At 38.5% G+C, this 13,400-nt stretch overlaps 1 protein-coding gene across 2 annotated transcripts; it reads right to left on the reverse strand.

Moving 5' to 3' along the window:
- Nucleotides 1-236: 236 nt before the first annotated feature.
- sf3b3 (splicing factor 3b, subunit 3) lies at nucleotides 237-13,158 on the reverse strand. 2 transcript variants are annotated; one of them, XM_033967693.2, is made up of 27 exons: nucleotides 13,059-13,158; nucleotides 12,373-12,472; nucleotides 12,143-12,298; nucleotides 11,895-12,065; nucleotides 11,571-11,743; nucleotides 11,352-11,493; nucleotides 11,122-11,234; nucleotides 10,888-11,025; nucleotides 10,717-10,820; nucleotides 10,476-10,641; nucleotides 10,260-10,355; nucleotides 10,110-10,182; nucleotides 9,301-9,452; nucleotides 9,074-9,229; nucleotides 8,849-9,004; nucleotides 8,589-8,732; nucleotides 8,395-8,517; nucleotides 8,170-8,324; nucleotides 7,354-7,528; nucleotides 5,894-6,099; nucleotides 5,279-5,435; nucleotides 4,348-4,473; nucleotides 3,356-3,568; nucleotides 3,181-3,279; nucleotides 1,624-1,767; nucleotides 1,447-1,551; nucleotides 237-1,015 (listed from the first exon to the last, which is right to left on the reverse strand). In XM_033967693.2, the coding sequence occupies exons 2-27, from the start codon at nucleotides 12,440-12,442 to the stop codon at nucleotides 875-877; spliced, it is 3,654 nt and encodes a 1,217-aa protein (XP_033823584.1). In that variant the 5' UTR covers nucleotides 12,443-12,472; nucleotides 13,059-13,158; the 3' UTR covers nucleotides 237-874. The 2 variants fall into 2 exon arrangements, with proteins under 2 accessions (XP_033823584.1, XP_033823583.1); XM_033967692.2 differs by lacking the exon at nucleotides 13,059-13,158 and having other exon boundaries at nucleotides 12,373-12,488.
- Between the last annotated feature and the right edge of the window lie 242 nt (nucleotides 13,159-13,400).

The following is a 13,400-nucleotide window of genomic DNA, read 5'->3' on the forward strand; positions in this document are numbered from 1 at the left end:
TATTAAAGTAGGGAAATCAATAGTGGCTACACAAGAAAATCGCATCGTGCTCATTAGCAATCTAAAATTTGCTAGAAAATGGTAGGAGAAACCTTTTGGAATTCTTATCAATTGTAATAGTTTCTTTTTGCGGCAATTAATTGCTGGGCCATTTATGTAATAATGCAAACTGTTAAATATGAGTCTTTGTGAACAATGAACTGCAAGACACCTCCAGGAAACGACATACCAGGCAATTATAAAGTACAAAAACAACTTTATTTACACAACAGACCACTGCCTCGTTCCACAAAGCCCTAAATTCTGTGACTATGTTGGAATGCTTGTGACTGAGGTTGGGAATTTTCAGCACAGAGAAGAACACCACCCAACACAAACCTTCAGTGTCCTTCCACCCACTTATTTAGTCTGAGTGAGCTCTGCCATCGTGCCGCAAAATGTGACCAAGACTGGGTCACTGGTAGGCTTCTGTTTAGTAAGCACTGGCATAATTAGGGGCCAGTAGAGTAAGAAAGGTATTCTAATGTTCTAAACACATTTGAACAAATGTTGATAAAAATTTTTTTGTCTAAACATGACATTTTGAAGTCTGGTAAATTGCCAGTCAAAGATGTGTACATCCTTTCTTTCTGTGGTAAAAGTGAATTTAAAAATGTAAAGATCTGAGAAAATTCTCCGTTTACATACATTTCTAGACATGTGCACCACATACTTTCAATATGTATAAAATGAATTGTGAAACAAAAATCAAAGTCACCTGCTATTGGCTTAGACAGACATCCTCACTGTTCATAAATCAGTCTTTTTCAAAGAAACTATCTCAATGGGGTGCAAGTGATATTGCCTTGTCAAAGCAGTACTCGTGAATGCACATTTAGAAAGCGTAACGAGTACGAATGTCTTCCAGCTTCTTTGAGACTTCAGGTGGAGTTCTGTCCAACTCCTCAGCCACGCTCTTCTGTTTATGAGGGTCCATACTGTTGAACTGTTCACACAGATCTCCATCGATCACATTCTGCAAACAAAAATCACTTTACTGCATCTGTAACAACTGATCTTTAGCTAGAGAAATGCTACAAAGCAAAAACAAAAACACATGTAATGCATCCATCAAGCATTATTTATTTGGTTGTAAAAAGCCTCTGTTAAAACCTGACTTTGTTAAACCATGTAGTGAAATTTTACAATCACCTGCTACCTCTTCACATTATATATACAGGTAATAGGAGCCATTTCTAAGCACTAAAACCACGATAAATCAAAGAAAAAGACCCCAAAATGACCAATCATATATGAAATGTATAAAGTATTTAATTAGTCTTGTTGACAACAGGCTGTTTTTTGTCCCAAGATGTAAGAAAAATATGTATTCCATTAATGCAATAAGTGTTGAGAAACCTTAAATTAAAGGAGTCAAAACAAGGCACCCCTCTACTAAATACCAACCTTTACAGGGAAATAGTAGGATCTAAAGCTGAGGTGATCTCTGCCACATAGTGGAGGGAACTCAGAGCGCATGTGCATCTCTAAATGCTGGAAAAAGTCATGATCCTGGAAAAGATAGGAGACAACAAGTTGTCAGGGCAGATTTTACAGCAAGAGACTAGAGTAGTGGTGTTGTACCTCATGTGATGTGAAGGGCACCAAAATACCAATTCCTCCCGATAGTGTGGTGTAGACAAGCGACTCAGAGCCTCCAGGAATCAGAGTGGTTTTTTGGAGAGACAGCACAGTCTCCCCGACGTGGTAATTAACAATCACATCAGCCTTTAATAACATGAGCATTACTTAGAATTAGAATTATTAGCATATCTAGGATGTTTGTTTTTTGTTTTTTTTTAAATTACCCTTAATGTCTAAAAAAAAGTGGCAATTTAAACCTCTCAGTTCAAACAATGTGGCTTGGGCTTATTAATGCAAAATTTAACAGCAACTGAAAGACCCATAGCGTGTGATGAGACAAGACTACATGAGAAGACCTTGGACTATTAGACAGCTTAGACACCTACGTTGGTCTTCATGAATATGGATAATGCTACTGACTTGATGGCAGGACAAACAACCAGATTAAAACTTCTGTAGTTTCTGACAAACCCTAGGACTAGGCATCATTGTTATTCTAACTGGCTGGGGCTGCAAACATGAAAAAATTGTGAAAAAAAACACTGCACATTTCTGTTAAACCCACAGGCAAAGCACTTAAAATGTGCTGCTGAGGTGGCCAGATCAGTGTGTGTAGGTGACACTATGGGTGAGACATTAGTTTTTAAAAAGCACAAAGGGAATTTCACCGTTATAAAAAGTGCTCACAACATAATTATGTCCAAATAAAATGCATATATATCATTTATATTCGTTCACTATTTTGACTAAACTAAACTATTATGAGTATTAATAGTGATATTTTTTTTTCTAAATGAAAGAAATGAATGTATCATAAAACAGACCACAGAATCACTCTTTAGATGGACAATTTGCTTCTCTGACCTGGATCTTTGAGATACATTAATTGAGTTAAAGTGGAATGCATCTAATTTAATGCACAACTGATGACATTTAAGCAGCCACTAGTTAAGTTCATTTACATACCAAGACAGCAATGTTTGTTCCCATTTATGGGCAGATCTGTACCTCTCAATATTTTAGCAAGTTGCGCCTCAAACGATAACAAAATTCAAATACAGAAATAAATTTGTCAAATAATGCTTAATGTCTAAAAAGAGTCTTTGTGCATTTCCAAAAACTAGTTTTAAATAGTTGAAAGACATCTACACAGACAGACAGGCTGACAAATGTTGTATCACACAGCCAACTGGCAGTCTAAATTGGAGGTACTTTCCCCGTTGATGTGCTACCTAAACAGTATTTGGACCAGAATTGAATTGTGGCATGTTTGATGCTGTGAGACCAAGCTAAACTTGCGGTTGCCAGTGCTGTGCAGCTGTGGCCACGTGTTTCTTGTGTGTAAATAGGTGGTTGAGGACAGTGGAGGCAGCAGATTAGCGCTTGAGGCCAGGCAATGACTCGCAGGAGATGATTGCGTTATTTCCTTAAACTGTTTGGGCCTGGAATCATACACTAAAGTGCCCATTAAGAGGTTATTCTACTTGATGTCACAATAGTTGTTACAAGCAAGAGAGCAAATATCTGCCCCAGAATGTGGATAGCTATGTAGAATACCTTCTGGGAAGCTCCATTAAGAAGACCTCTGTCCCATAGGGCTTTGTTGCCTGTGGGGTCTTCATCTACATCGTCACTGGTGTTCGGGGGGAGCCGGACCTGGAAAAACGCAAGATAAAAACAGTATAATTAATCATTAAATTAACTTTACAGACCGTCAGAAAGCTAAACTCACAATACTGATATTTCCAAACTTGTCAGCAGAAGCCATAGTGTCGTAGTCCAGTAGGCAGGCAGTAGTGACCCATCGCGGGTATGTGTCGTCAGCAAAGATAATGAGCTGGTTCTCATTGCGCCTGTAACGGACCCAGAACAGACTCTCCTGGACGTCCGACACAATGACACGCTGGCCAATGGTATAGATGCCTGTCACCAGGTTAGGCACATGCTAGACCACAAGAGAGGAAGAGCATTTTTATTTATTTCATATAGGACTGTATGTAGCCTGTGCGCTTACTGGACAAATATCTTGTATATGAAGTGTCCAATATTTTTGTAATTAAGAATAAATGTATGCTACACATTACCTGTAAAAGCCATATTTCTTAAAACATTTAGCTCATATCTGTGGGCACACATGGGTCATGTAAATCAAATTTAAAACTACAATTCTACATAGCCTACATTAAAACATCTGTATAACAAATGCAAATATGCCAAATTATAGTAAATTTACTCCACTCCACAGACCAAATTAAGCCGCCATTGACATTAAAGCTAGTAGAATTGGCATGTTTGAGCAAAGTTAAATACAGTTGTTTAAAGGGGAGCATTAGGCTTTTCTTTGTCTTTCTAAAATACATTTTCTTTTAGAGCAGCATGACATATTTAATAACCTTAAAAACATACGACCTTTGAAAAGGGTTTCATGATTAAAGTTGTATTCAGAAACTAGAAGGTTAAAGGGCCAGCAGAGGCCACCAAAGCTCATTTTTTATGTCCTAAGATGTTTTGTATAATAACAATTTTGAAATAAAATGAAAACGTTTAAATGACTGGCTTTAGCTGGTCACAGGTCAGTGAACTTGGGTACGCAATACATGAGTTTTCAGTAGCAAAGATTAAACGAGTGAGTGAGTAAACTCTATTTTTTATAAAGAAATAACTATATAACATTTTTGAGACCAAATAAAGCAAATACACTTAAACCAGTGCAAAGGATCACACCTTGTTTTCACATTTCCTCAGCAGCTTCTTTTTGCCCAAGTCGTAGATTCGAAGCAGCTTCCCAACTCCAACCAGGACACGCCCTTGAAATGGAGCAATGGCTAGTGGTACATCCTCAACAGGGGTCTGGTGGGGAAAAAAAAGTTCAGAGATTCATAATCAGGGACTGTAGATGGAAACTAGCCATTTAGCTATAAACCTGTGCGGGATATTGTCTCTGTATATTGCCCCTTTAAATAAGACTAAATATTATATACACATGCATTTGATTTTATACAATATTCTGAATCGATGTAAATTGGTGACCAAAATCCCTGTATTGCATTGTAAATTGTATCTGAATTTACAAAGGAAAAAAAAAAAATATATATATATATATATATAGAATTGAATGCATATGCATATGAATGCAAGTGGTCAAGTGGTTGGGGAATTCCTCTTAAAAAAAAAAAAAAGTGGATAACAAGTGTGTAACCCAATGCTGGGTGACACCATGACTCACTTCCTCTGCTGATCCACATCATCAGGTAACACACATGTGGGCTGCCTCACCCCAATGGCCTCCACCCGGCTCAGGTTTCTGGGGAATTGCCTGCCCAGTGGAGCATGGCGCCAAGGGCAGTAACATCTGCATATGGTGTCATTAAAAATGACTTTAGGTTGTATGGGCCTAGGGGTCCCCAGAGCCTAATGCTCATCTTAGCATGGTTGAAAAAGCCTAAGCCAATGAGTAAAGGGGAATGTTTCCTTGAGATATTATTCACATATAACTGGGGTTAAATATCAGCTTATTTGCCTAAACATCATGCATGCGAATAGTTGGCTTTAATTATGATACTAGCATATAGGTTTGTACTGGTAAGTCATAATACTTCTCAAGTAGGACATCAAAGTCATTGAAAACAAAGGCAGAAAATCCAGTTAAACTTACCTTGTGTACAAACTCCAGCTTCTCTCCACCTCCAATGAGCCGATAGGTGTAGATAAAGCCCCCGCCCACTGACCTGGGGTTCAAGATCATGTCTCGGGCCACACCGACAAGGACAAACCAGTCATCGCTGGTATTTGGGAAGCGGCACACTGCAACGCTGGAGAGTAAAAATAATGAATTGTAATAAAAGTATTTGAGATTGTTCAACCAAATTGAGAACATGTTGACTATTATTACTACTGTACCTAATCTTGAGCTTGCATGAGTGTATATGCACTCAGTATTGGAAATCTGTGTTACTGGATTAGTCCAAGCTGTATGTTTGCAGATATACAGGGTTGTTCTGTGCAACATTTTTTGTAACATGTGTGTTTTGTCCACCCAACTAAAGATAGGTCTACAATGAAAATGTTTTTATTTTATGATATACCACTTGAATTAACTTCACAGGTCTTTAATAAGGCCTACACAAATGACACACAGACACTAACATGCACATGGTCCTGCTGTCCTTACGTCGCACACATACAACATGTGATGCATCAAAAGGGAAATAAACTACGCAATGAGCCAATTTTCCCTGCATACTTTCACACTCACAACCCCCTGGCTCACCTGAAAGCAGCTTCATTCTGCTCTAGCTGCACTTGGTCCAGTGTTGTTCCTTGTATGGGGTTGACCAGTCTCACCAGTGATGCCCACTGACCAGTCCCTGCTTTGGGAGAGCCAAAAATGGCCTCTGGGAGATTCTCATTAAGAAAAGCAGCAGCCATTTCAGCAGCCAGTTCCCTCTCGTCCTCCCCAGCAGCTTCCACCATCTCCTGCGGAGGTCAAAAGAGAGCACAGGATAAGTTACACAGGATGTCCTGAAGGCTTCATAAACACAATTACAGTGTTAGAGGTGTTTTCACTTGTCAATAGACTTAATTTATCACATTATCTGCAATTAAGTACAAGTGAGAGTGACAACATATTTATGAATGTGTCTGCGTGTATATGCATGTACATATACATACACATATGAATATACACACGACAGAGAGACAGAGAGAAGAGAGACAGAGAGAGAGTTTTGTGCAGCAGTCAGACTCTACCATTATCAATGCAAGGACTTGGTGAAAAATTAATGTAACATTGGATGGAAATAAATCTTGTGACATTGCAGAAGCTTACTGAAACAATGCCACAGCGAATGCGTGCAGTCATTAAAGTTAAAGGCGATCCAATGAAATATTAGTGTGTGACCCTTTCTTTTGGTGGTGACTTTTTGTTTTGGCCAGGCAGAGTATTACATTTTAAATATTATACAAAACTGGCATTTTTTATTGGCTGTAAAACATATTCTTGAGTACCTTTTCCTTGCATGTTTTAGAACTTAAAACAATGGCTATCTTCTGACAATAGGTGCTGCCCTCCCTATGCTTGGAACTGGGTTTAGGCCGCCTACTACTGGCAGCAGAGGGAATTACTATTATTCAATAAACTATGGTTAGCAATATTTTCCGACATGCTAGCACAACATTAAGTTGTAAAGAACGCAATTTGCCGGCAGAAAAGCTCCAATGCTTTGATTTACTTTACAGCACAGGAGACCTCAGGACTATTAAAAGGTGATGTAACAATCCTGGGAAGTTCAAAAGTTACATGTTTTTAGAGTTAAGCGGGAGCAGACTTACTTAATAGAATTAATAAAACAAATGTGAATGAAGAAAATACTAAAATACTATCTCTAAAATTCTAAGTATGTTTTTGATTAGGGAAAGTTATAGCACGGTTAAAAGCTCAAAAAAGTATTTTTTTTCTTTTTGCATTTGCAGGTGCGTCACAAGTCTCAATGGAGAAGTCTTAACAACAGCTGCTCAAAGATACTTTCCATCAACTTTTCAGCACTTAACCCTTTCACATCTACGTCAAATGTAAGTGGGGGAATATATTGAGAAAACATTCTCCACTTGTATGCATCTCATGGTATGAGATCTCTTCCCACCCAAAGGTGGTATATAATGTTTTCCTTTGCTCTTGCTGCTTGATGTCCAAAGTCAATATGATTTATAACAATTTAAATAGACACATACCTCAGCCATCTGTTGCTTTCTCTGAGCTTTGGTTGCCTCTGTGTAGGCGTTGTGGTCGGTCTCAATCAAAACAAGGTTATTTGTCTCTGGATGAATTACAAACTTTCTGGGAGTGTATTGAACGGGAAAGGCCACCTGGTTGAAGACAGCACCTAGTTTCTCCAGTGCTAAAATCCTACAAGAAAAATATTGACATAGGATGAGTTAGAGTGTGAGAATAAAGAGAGGTCATAGGGCAAGTATGACTAGATCGGTTTGTCTGAGTGGTCATAATGGTGTCTAAAAATGATTTATAGTACAGACAGAATAGTTTACAGCAGTAACATGAGACAAGTGTTTAGTGGGTTAGTAGACCCGAGTCTGGTAGTTATTTATCCCATTCTGCTTACTTGATATGTTTCGCAGAGTGACTTATGCAACCTTAAGGAAAGACAAGCTTTGCAAGCTTTCACAAAGAAATGGCCATTCTGCTACTTCAGATTTTACAAGTAATAATAAAAACTCAATCTTACATTTTCTCTTCACAATCCCATGCAAAATTAATTTACTTCCCATGCTGAGTACTGGTAAGCAACTTCTGTAATGACAGCTGCGCTGGGGTTGCCTGGTAGAAGAGTGGCTGCCAATTTTTGCCAAAAGACCCATAAAACCAAAAACAACCACCTATCACTCACTTACATATGTATTAGTATGGTTAGAGTGCTTTAAACCCTGCTCTTTTAGTATTTTTAGGCAGGACATTTCAACTAACACTTGTGTATTTTAGTTAAAGTTGTTTTAAGTGGGTTTTTTTTGTTGTTTTTTTAAACATTGTACCTGAGAGTGTTAGTGGAAATGGCCACAATGCCTTCAGGACACTGCTCTGAGGCAAAACCAGAAGCATACTCCAGAGTCTCATAGGACAGAGGGGTCAGGTGGAAGCGGGACTGATAAGAGTAACTCAGCCAGGAGCGACTCGACATGGCCAGCACCTGGCAAGAGATTGAAGTTAATAAAGTGTAAATGCATATCACAGAATTAATACAAAATACAGATACATACAGCCTCCTGCCCCTGCATTCTGACTCTGAAGAGCTTGACTGGTCGTGAACCTAGGTAACGAGTTCTGGTATCAGAGAGATCACCAGTAACTGGGTCCAACACCGTCCGTAGTAGCACTCCATTCTGAGAAGTACAAAGATACACTTTTAGTTCAATTACATACTAACTTATGTGCTGGCCTGATATCTAAATACCTGAAGTCCGATGTTAAGGTAAAGAAAACCAATTGATCCCTTTTCTCCAAGTTCATCCTGTTTCTCTACTCCTCCCATTTCTACAATACACAAACTCTCAGGCTGAGCTGGCAGGGCCTGCATACTCAGCGGCTGGAGACAGTCCTAATAAGAGACAAGTAATTTATACAGCAACTTAAATTAATATAACAAGTTGTATGATGTTTGTAATTATACAGCTATTAAAATGTACATGCAAAGCATTGCAAAATTGTGCTTACCGAAGGATCCAGAGAGATAATCCGAACAGTATTGTCTACAAGACCAACAGCCAAGAACCTGGAGCGCTGCTCACCGGGTGGGACATTAGCAAGGCTCATACACACCACATCAGCAGACATCTCCTTTCGCTCAGTGTACTCATTCAGTTGTCCTGACTAAATAAAAAAACTAACACTTTATAGACCCATTTTCAGAGTTTTCAGTTTTACTGCGTTTTTTCTTACCGGGTCCATCTCAAAGTAGACCAGCTCACCTCCAGTAAGGGCAATGACCACTTGCCTTTGGTTGACAGCACAGCGCACTATGGTTTTCTTACCAGGTGTTTTCCACTCATTCACACGCTTATCGGCTCTAATATGACGGATTCCATCGGGGTAAACCTATAAGTAAATATTTCTCAAATTAGTCTTAAAATGTTGCAAGGTTCGAATAGAGGGAGAGGCACACTCACCTGGACTAGTGCGTCTTCACCAAGTAATGAGCAAGACAGTGTTGGTGTGGTTCCCAAGAAGCCTGAATCTGTCACTTCTTCAACAGTCTCTCCGATAGACAAGACCAAAGTGGCATTTACGAAAGATACAATGATGTACGCATCAAACTCATCTGAACCGAAAAACACAAAGATCAAGTTATAGTTATGTGCAACGCTATCTATGTTTCACAGGCAAAAAGCTTTGATAACCAGTGTTGAGAATAACAGCATTAAAAACTGCAAGAAATTTTTAACAAGTCGTCAAATTGGCTATCACTTTGTCCATTATGATGCTGATATTGATAGTTAATGCAGTGCACTTTTTAATTGGCGCATGATAGCAGTGCTTCATCAGTCCCTGCTATGCTCTCAAGAACTGCACAATTTTCTCTTGGATTTTGAGAAGTAAAAAGTATCAAGATAAGCCATTGTGAATGATGACTAAGTAGAATACTATATACATTATAAATGGCCAAATCAGAAACAGTGTTAGGCAGACAGTAAGCAATTTCTGACATTTCATTGGTTGGAAACTGACACATGGTTTTATCCTTTCTCCGCAAACGCGCAAGGGGAAATATATCAGCCTATCCATTAATCAAGTATATAAAATTAAAATTTTAAAATATATTTATACTTTATTAAATGGTTATGGGCATAATGATGGAGAAGCAGGACTCATTGAATATTGTACTTTTGTGCAATTTGTATTTGATTAACAACCATAGTCAGAGCTAGGCATGAGGTAGTTACATTGAGTTTCATCTTAAATTAACAGAAATCCTTACCTTCCACATGCCTGCGTACAGTCCACACAGCATTTGGATTACCTGGCAGCTCTGAAACAGCCATCTCTGAAACCTGATAGGCAATGGTTAAAAATACATACTGTTCACAGTAACATTTATTACAATTTGCACAGAAACAAGTCTCTGCACCTCTAAACCATGTCTGAGGACTCTCAGGGTAGACCTTGGCCCTCTTCCACATGCAGCATACAGCTGAGGAGTGTCTTCATTAGCCAGATCAGCAATCTGTAATCAAAAAGAAAACGTATTGCCTTTTAGGAAAAGTCTTCATTATAAAACAAGCACATCTTCTTTATAAATTATACAAACTATACACAGATAAATATATATGTGAAGGGATCAGACCTGGCATGACATTATTGGCGATAAACTCTCTAGTTCATCCACCAACACCAAGTTCTTAAGAGCACGAGGCTGGAAAAAGAATGTGTCTCCCTCCTCCAATGGCATAGCAGAGGAAAACTCTGGCTCGTCATCATCATCCCCCAAGTGAGCAATCTGATAGAGATAACTAAAAACGGGTATGAGCTAATGGTAAGGAAAATGATGTGAAATCAATATACTGAATTTTGAAAGGTTGACTTACTGATTTCCGAACTCTGAGGCAACAAATAAAAATCCAGTTTTTAAGACACACATTGCTGTTGCCACTGGAATTGTATCGAAGTACTTCAGTCTGATTTCTGTGACCTACAAGGAGGCAGCAAACAAATTGAAAATATTGGACATGCATTCAAATGGTTAGTACTAGTTTTACCATTTCTTCATCTGTTTCTAAAGTAACTTTAAAGATGTCGCCTTGTTCAGTTTGTGCCAGAAAGAAGAACATGGACTTTGTTTTGTGAGTGGCTGAGCACACAAAAATCATGCCCCGTTCAGGATCATCCAAGTCATTCTGGACAATGATAAAAAAATTCAGATAAAGGTCATCAACTTGATTCACAAAAAATCTAAAGGTCTAATATTTACTTTAAAAATGTGTGTAGCTTACCCTGCGTCGTGGGATGGGACAACGAATGTCAGGCTGATCTCCAAAGTTTTTGTATGTTATATAATTTTCTGAGCAGATCAAGACACCACTAGGACCATCTGACCCACCAGGAACTGTAACAAAAACAGATAATAAAGCCTGTATAATAATGTTTTGTATATTTGGTAAGTGCTAATTTACCCTCTGTGCCACAGAGAGAATGTTTCATTGCATCTACATCAATTTCTTACCAGTGATGAGAAAATTTCCATGCTCTTCCAAAGCTTCACTATATTTACGTACTACGTGGTTTAATCCCAGATCAAGTTCATAAAAGGTGAGGGTTTGCTGTGTATTAGCAGCCGCTTCACCAGTAGGATCATTGTCAGCTTCCTGTCAAGAATTACATCACAGAAATGTTTTAAAGTTTAACAACAATCATCTGTAAAATTTAAAGATCACAAATTTACCTCATAATCCATTTCAAGACAAGCAAACATGGGATTTTCAAATCCAACATCAACTCCTACTACATGGTACACAAGAGTATTTGCTTTGTGAGCTTCCAAGGGAGATGAGATTGTAAGTCTAGCAGCAGCGTCCCTGTTCAGAATGTAAACCAACTTCTGTTTTTCTATGGCCCCTGAAAAAAAGAACAATAATCTGTGTGGCATCATGAAATGTAGTGACAAGTATGGTTATGTATGGACATCTGGAATTAGGTTAGTTGTGGGTGAATATCCACGGTATTCTTTTTTAACTTTTGCGCACCAAGAAAAAACTTTAATTCATACCAATCATGACAGCTCTGCCTTTAGGATCAACTGCCAGGAATTGTCCAGGGACAATGCGCCTGCAACCACTTTTTCCAAATGTCTCTTGGTGGATTTTCTCAAAAATGTTTTTTGAAGAGTGATACTCCAAAATCACAATGCGCCCACTGTCACTGCCAACAACAATATAATCTAAAAACAAAATGAATTATTCCATCTCGAAACAGATTTAACTAATAAATATAAAAACATGCAATGGATCATCATACCTTTAGTTCCTCCTGTTAATCTAAATGCCATCAAAGACCTGACAATCCCAAACACTTCCACAGTTAGCAAGGTGTGCACTTTCCCAGTGTTTGCATCTGGTCTTAATAACTCCAAGATTTTCCCCCGGGAAACCACAATCTCCTGCATCTTAGTTCCTACAAGAACAATGGTTACATTTTAAAGTTGCAGATTCAACTATTGCTGTATATATTAAATTTTTGTGTTATACCTGAAAAATTCCCATGGATGGCATGGGTGATGCCAGTTGCCCTCTGGAGGGTAATGTTGTACAGAAACATGGCTCTTCGTGAGTGGTACCCCACTAGTGACTATAGGAGTAAGAAACAAACCAGAGATAGGGTAACACGAGAAAAGAGATACAATAGAGGACTACTCAGAATGCCTGTTACTTAAAAAAAACAACAACAAAAAAAACTTAAAATCCAACTCGGATAGGAAGCTTCTGGTATTTAATAACAGCTATGAATGTCATGTAATTGCACCAAACATCTAGTAATGTAGTCACAGGGATAGGATAAAAATATAAGAGTGAGGGATGAGGGATAGGGGTGAGCATAACATTTGTTTACAGAGTAGGCTACGTATTTGCTAAGGCTAAGCTAATATTAGCTTCCGACAAAATGCCAAGAGTATCGCTAAAGCGAAGCAATTATAAGATGTGTTTAGACTGTCTGAACTGATACATGTATAGCTATTTTCAGAAGAGGGAAACGATACAAGAAACATGGTCAGAAGCCGCCAAGCCCGGGCTACAAACCCATTCAAACAAAGTGCCTAAAGATATTGGCGCTTCTTCATCTAATGCCTTCACTAATAAATTGCACGGCAAAAAGATGCACAGAATGTCTGCACTTAAATAGAACAACATATAGATATGTAGAACAGTGTAATTACCGCTGTGATGGTTTTGATTTTAACGGATGTTTTTAGAAAAATTGGTTTCCCAACATTTCAATGAGAAGCAACGACGACCCGACGCTGTTTGGGGTCCTTAGTGACGTAGACCATAGGTAGAGTGGCCTAGTGCGATGCCTGCTCAAAAAAGCACAGTAGTACCGGATACTCACCGGCAGATGTCAACAAAGACAAAGAATGAAAAAGATTTAAATGTGCAGGACTTTCTTTAATTGATAGTGGGATCACCATTAACAAATCAGAATGCGCGTATTAAAAGATATTACAAAAACGTATAAAAAATGTTATTAGCAGCAAAGCATTAGCATTTCTGATGCAATT

Source organism: Periophthalmus magnuspinnatus, chromosome 6 (genome assembly GCF_009829125.3).
Source record: "Periophthalmus magnuspinnatus isolate fPerMag1 chromosome 6, fPerMag1.2.pri, whole genome shotgun sequence".
Taxonomy (NCBI): domain Eukaryota; kingdom Metazoa; phylum Chordata; class Actinopteri; order Gobiiformes; family Gobiidae; genus Periophthalmus; species Periophthalmus magnuspinnatus.